At 41.6% G+C, this 6,000-nt stretch overlaps 1 protein-coding gene across 2 annotated transcripts in view; it reads left to right on the forward strand.

Annotated features, from left to right (window-relative positions):
* Nucleotides 1–4,807, forward strand: part of TAFA1 (TAFA chemokine like family member 1) — a 354,937-nt gene extending 350,130 nt beyond the window's left edge. For both annotated transcript variants that reach the window (XM_007061474.3, XM_043551799.1), the window contains one exon: nucleotides 178–4,807. In XM_007061474.3, coding sequence (XP_007061536.2) covers nucleotides 178–195 — 18 coding nt within the window. In that variant the 3' untranslated portion in view covers nucleotides 196–4,807. The remainder of the gene's footprint in view (nucleotides 1–177) is intronic.
* The last annotated feature ends 1,193 nt before the right edge of the window (nucleotides 4,808–6,000 follow it).

Consider the following 6,000-nt stretch of genomic DNA (forward strand, 5'->3'; position numbering starts at 1 on the left):
ATGCTGCCCCTGAACACCATCAGACCAAGCTGGAGCACAAAACAAAATGCTGATCTCAAGCTGTGAACTCAGACACCCATTTGGCAGAGTCATGTGCCACCACCCGCGGACTATCAATCCAGCTTTTGTGTTCATTTCTGTAACGTATGTAATTGATTATTTTGCACTTCATTGCAGATTCACCCAAGAACCTAATAGCGTCTCCTGGATGAGAGAACCACTGATTTACAGAGGACAACATATTCAAAATGTAAACCATCTCAAGCATTTACAAGCCAAATGGATTTCTTATTTGCACTTTGACTGTTGACCAGATAATAACAGTGGCTTTACTGTGTGAAATAAAATATTCTATGGAAATAATGCCCCAGATTTTTGACAACAGAAAAGAAAAATGAAGAAAAATGGTTCTTTGGTAAAGTTTTCGTGATGATGAAGTATGAACAATAGTCTTATACGTTTGGATCTACAATTTACTTTATACCATTTAAAAGTATAGATATAAATATATATGATATTTTGAAATAAAGCCTCGCTCTTCAAGAAATTAAATAGTACCACACTTTGCTGGAGCTGCTGTAATACCGGTTTTTAATGATCTGGAATACACCTACCAGTTTCAGAGCAGTCAAAAGGGAGAGCAAACCCGCTGCAGCACCAGGACACCTGGAGCTATCAGAATCATGAAGATGTTGTGTCAAGAGCTTCCTTTTTCTTTCAACAGAGTATTGGAGAGAATTACGTTATTTCCATTTTCTTGTGTTCTGGAGGCTTTTCCCCCCTTGTGCAATACTCGCATGCTGGCTTTACTTACATAACTATACTTTATACTTAACAATGATGAGTCTATCCTCTTCCAGGAAAATATTTTTAGAGCTATTAGATATTCCATGAAGAAGAGAAGGACAACTCTTGAATAAAATACAGTATGTATTAAGAGTTTATTTGGCAGAGTTTGGTAGACTGCGGGCTGCCTTCTTATTAAAGGTGTACTACAAACAACGTCTTCAGACTTTGTAGAGGTGGCATAGACTCCAGTGAAAATGTGATTGCTAACTCCAAAGTTTTGCATTGTTTACTTGAGAATACAAAAACTGATTTTGTTTCTTAATGTTTGATTAAGATGAGTTGGGATTTGCACAAGGTTTGATTCTTGCTAGCACGTCTGGGTTGCTGCTGTCTTAGTCCTTCCTATAGACAAACTTGCACTGTTTAATTAAACTGGTTTACTTAAACCGATGAAACCCCCCGTCTGGACCCTCTTATTTCAGTTTGAGTGGCTTATTTTGGTTTAGCTTAAACCTAATTCACTGAAGCTCAACTGAAAAAAGCAAAAAGAAAAGGCGTACTTGTGGCACCTTAGAGACTAACAAATTTATTTGAGCATAAGCTTTCGTGAGCTACAGCTCACTTCATCGGATGCATTCAGTCTACTCTGTCAACTGATATAGGACACTCTTAAAACAAAATAAGAGTTACCATGCAGGGGTTTGTGCCAGTTTAACAAAATCAGTTTAAATTAACACCTTTGATTAAAGCAATGCAGCTCTCTGTGTAGGAAAGCTCTTAGAATGATTAGGACAGAGGTAGAACCTCAGGGCCGGAATTTATGTATGTGAATATTTACTCACATGAGTAGTCCCTTTAGTGGGAGTACTCATGTGAAAAAGTGCTTGCCAACGTGCATGAAGGCTACACAGTCTAGCCTTGGGTATTTGTAAATTGAAGAGGTGTATGGAAGTGAAGAAGGCATTTTATCCAGTCCCACTTTCTCTTCTTTAATATTTTCAATTTCCTTTCACCCTAGTTACCTGTGTCTCACAAGACCGCCTTCACCCAGACTAATCAGTTTTAATCCAGTGTAGAGTAACAGCTGAGCTCGCTGACCCAAAGTCAGTCAAAATTATCCCACCAGCTTTCTTCCTCCTCTAGGGTAACCACTTCAGCACCTGATATTTCAGGAGGTGGAAATTTGTCACTGTAATTACAGGGTGTGTTAAAGCAGCAGTGCCAAGCGTCACACCAGATTCCACATGGACTTTATATGCTGGTAACTGGAGTGTTGAGCCTCAAAATAAAAATGGATGTATTGCTTTGTAAGCAGTAATTTACCACTCTCCCCTTTTGAATAGATATTTGGTCAGTTTCTGTAAGATGAAAACATGCCTGAACACCTTTTTTCTCGGGTGTATTTTGAGATCAGAATCAGGCCATAAAAGTTAATGCTGGTTTTTTTCAACAGTCTTCCTCCCCTTCCCCACGTGCCCATTTTACTTTTAGTCCAACAAATACCTTTCCCCGTCACTCTTGTCAATAGCTCTTAGGGCTGAGTCCCGAGATCCTTGCTCAATCAATCTCCTATTGAAATCAAAGAGAATTTGTCGTCATAAGGCCTGAGGTCTTGCCTACGTGGAGGGGACAAATTAACTAACAGTGTGAATTAAAAGTGGATTGGTTAAACTGAATTAAACCCATGTGGATACTCTCATTCAGAATTAAAGTGGCCTTAGTCTGATCTAATTTAATTCACTTTGAAACTGAATTAAAGTAAACTGTATTAGGCCACTTTCATTCTGAATGAGAGTATCCATACAGGGGGGTAATGCAGTTTAATTAATCCACTTTTAATTCACACATTCTGTTAATTGAGGCTAAGTTTCCTGAGTGTCCCCATGTAGACAAGCCCACGGGTAAACACCAAGCAAAGACATCTGGATTTGGCCCTTAGGAGGACATCCACTCTCCACTTCCATGTCCCTGGAGATTCCCCTGGGTAATAGAACAGAGGTGGCTCAGCTATGCGTGGGAGAGTCTAGATAGCGGCATGAGTGTCTTGCATCAGATGTGCTCCCAATACACAGCACATAGACCATCGGGGCTGGGAGTTCTTGTGTGGCAGGAAACCTGGGCAGGTCCAGTAATCTTCTGGTCCTCTGCCTGTCTGGGCTGCAGAGATCTAGATCAGCCAATAAAATGAAGTAGCCTAGTGGAGTGGCTCTGTGGGTGCTCCAAGCCATGGTTAGGAATTTCTTCCCCCCTCCTCCCATTCTCTTTGCAGAGAGACCCACCTCACAGTCACACCTTCAGGCTGGGTAGTGGGTCCCTGGGTTTAGCCCTCAGAAAATCAACTGGTAAGAGTGCTGCCATGAGCTGAATGAGTGGGCCTGATTCTGGTCTCAGTTACAATAGTGTAAGTGACGAGCAACACCACTGAAGTAAAGCATCATCACTATTTATTTGTACTATGGTAGCACCTTAAAACCCCCCATCTGAGATCTTTCTGCTAGGCACTATACACCCACATGATACGATTCAGTCCCTGCTCCCAGAGAACTTCCGATCCAAGTGGAAGAGGCAGACAAAATGTGGGAGAGCCCTATTTTGCACATGACAAACGGAGGCCCAGAGCGATTAAGTCTGTCCAAGTTCGCACATCAGTTGAAGAGACAGGACTCCGAACTCCTTAGTCTTAGAGCAGTGCCTTAACAACAAGACATCTTTTTCGCAGCTGTAACTCAGATTAGAATCTGACCCCTTTAGCTTGTCTCCCGAACCCAAGGTCCAAGAGTGAGATACTTGCCATCTTTTGTCTCCCGTGACCTGAACTCTGATTTAGCATGTAAAGGTAACTATAATGCTTGGGTCGGAGGTGGATTACCATTTTGTGGGGCCCTGGGCCAGAGCAAGTGCGAGCCCCTCCCAGCCTCTTCCGCCTCCAGTTGCTCCCTCCCCCCACTCCTCCGCCAGCACTCCTGCCGGGGAGCAGGGTTGGAGCACGGGGGTGGAGTGGACTCAGCCCCCTCACCCAGATCCTGCTCCTCAGCAGGAGTGGGTCGGGGCATCGGGGCACCCATTTTTCCAGGGCCCCCCAGTTGGCCGGGAGCCCTGGGCACAGGCTCATTTGGCCTAGTGGCTAATCTGCCACTGGCTTGGGTCAGCAAAATTTTGCTTACTGAAGGACGAAAATACTAAGTCTGCTAAAATTATAGAGAAGGAAATATTGTTTATAAGAAGCAAAGTTTCTTGGGCATGCTCATGATTTTGTCTTTGCCGGTTGGCAGCATCAAATATCACCCCACCAAATTCATTAAACATCTGCAATTCTTTGAAGTTACTGCAAACTCTGCATATCACATGCAGTATTAAGAAATTTCTGTTTCAGTTAAAACGATTAGGAAAAAAATGAGACCATGACCATAAGATCATAACAGCCATAATGGGTCAGACCAAAGGTCCAAAATAATGACTAACAAAATGCAAAGTCAAATTAGGATGCAGGCAACCTTCATTTTTTCAATGTACCCTCCTGAACAAAAAATTCCTACCAGCCTAGTGGCATAATGATTGCATATTTCAGTGATATACAGGACAAAGCCTTGTGTATTGGAAAAGTCTTGGAGTTCCTTTCTTCCTTGGCTGATGGAATAATGGTTTTTTGAGGGCATGGTTCTCTGGATCCTCATGAGAGTACATGAGTCATGCCATTCTTTGCACATCCTTAAAGGAGTATTGACAACATCCTAAGAGGAAGCTAAAGTTCCTGCTTTCTGGCATAGGTACAAACACAGTGATGCCAGTGGGAGGGAAATTAAATATTTGTAAATGTACTGGAGATAAATTTTGACTTGTGTCAGCGTTTCTTCTTCAGATATGTGAAACATGAAGCTGTTGTTTAAATAGAATGTGTACAAGTTGGAGAAACGTTTAAAATATGGTTACTACCATCTGCCTATTGATTCAGATAATTTAAATGATGTACTTTTTATCCAAAATCTCTGGTAATAAAGAGCTCAGTGTGGTATGATTTGAATGTTGCTTTCAGAATGCTATCTACTGTCTGTCGATACACTTGGAATACAGGAGGTGGCGGGGGGGGGGGAATCAGGGGCCAACATTATGACCTCGCATTATAAATGTGGTGGTAGGAGATGCAGCTCCTGTCACAGGGAGATGCCTATGTAAAAAATGTTCAGAGTAAAAAAGTGTACAGTGATTGCTGCTTTGTGTTATCAGAAAATATTGATTGGCCACTAATGGACTTTTTCAGGTATAGTCAGAAGCTTATTGCTGAGTATCTTTTCCTATTATAAAATTATTAGCAGTGTTTCTAACTGTCGTAACTGGACACACTGTTACACTTCACAACGTTCTCAGAGCAAAATAGTCATTTTCTGGGATATTGTTTTGTCAACATATCATTATAATTGATATATGCGTTATGGAGAGTATAACCAGGGTTTGCACTGGAAAGTATATGAATCATTACATAAAGCTGACAGGTTTTTTTTTCTTAAGCTGACAGAATGTCACAATATGAGTTTTTATTTTAGCAATACCTCAGTCACATTCCATCAAGCAGGGTTTGGAGCTTGCCTGAGGGAAACGTGTTTCGCGCCTTTATTTGGTATTCTACGTATCTTTATCAGATGCACCAGAGATCACATTAGAGTTGTGTGCAGGAATAGTTTTCAAATGGACCAAACACTACAGCTATGCAGGAAAATTGATTTAAGTCTTTAACTCAGTGGTCAGAAGTCCACCTACCTGTGGTCAGTTAGAATCCAGATTGTAGGCCTCATTTGGATCCCATATATGTATAGACACTCCCCTGTGGTGCTCATCACCTTGATATTGGAACATCCCACAAATACTAATGAATTTATACTAACACCACCACTATGAGGCACAGAAGTGTTATTATCCTGTTTACCGATGGTGGACTCCAGGCACAGAGAGAGCCAAGGACACAAAGAGAGTCTATGGCAGAGCCAGAAGTGGAACCCAAGTCCTATCCCAGTGCCATCTCTTTGTTCACATCAGTGTAATTCCATTGACAACAGGGTGCTGATTTTCACTAATGTAATGAAGAGCAGAATCAGGCCCATTAGCTGTAAGATGTGGGGGAAAGTAATCATTAATTAATTAAATGTGGCAAAGAGTGCTCTACTTGGGGTCAATTCATTAGAAAGAGAGATAACCATTTGGGGAAGGTTTTCTAGT

Source organism: Chelonia mydas, chromosome 7 (genome assembly GCF_015237465.2).
Source record: "Chelonia mydas isolate rCheMyd1 chromosome 7, rCheMyd1.pri.v2, whole genome shotgun sequence".
Classification (NCBI taxonomy): domain Eukaryota; kingdom Metazoa; phylum Chordata; order Testudines; family Cheloniidae; genus Chelonia; species Chelonia mydas.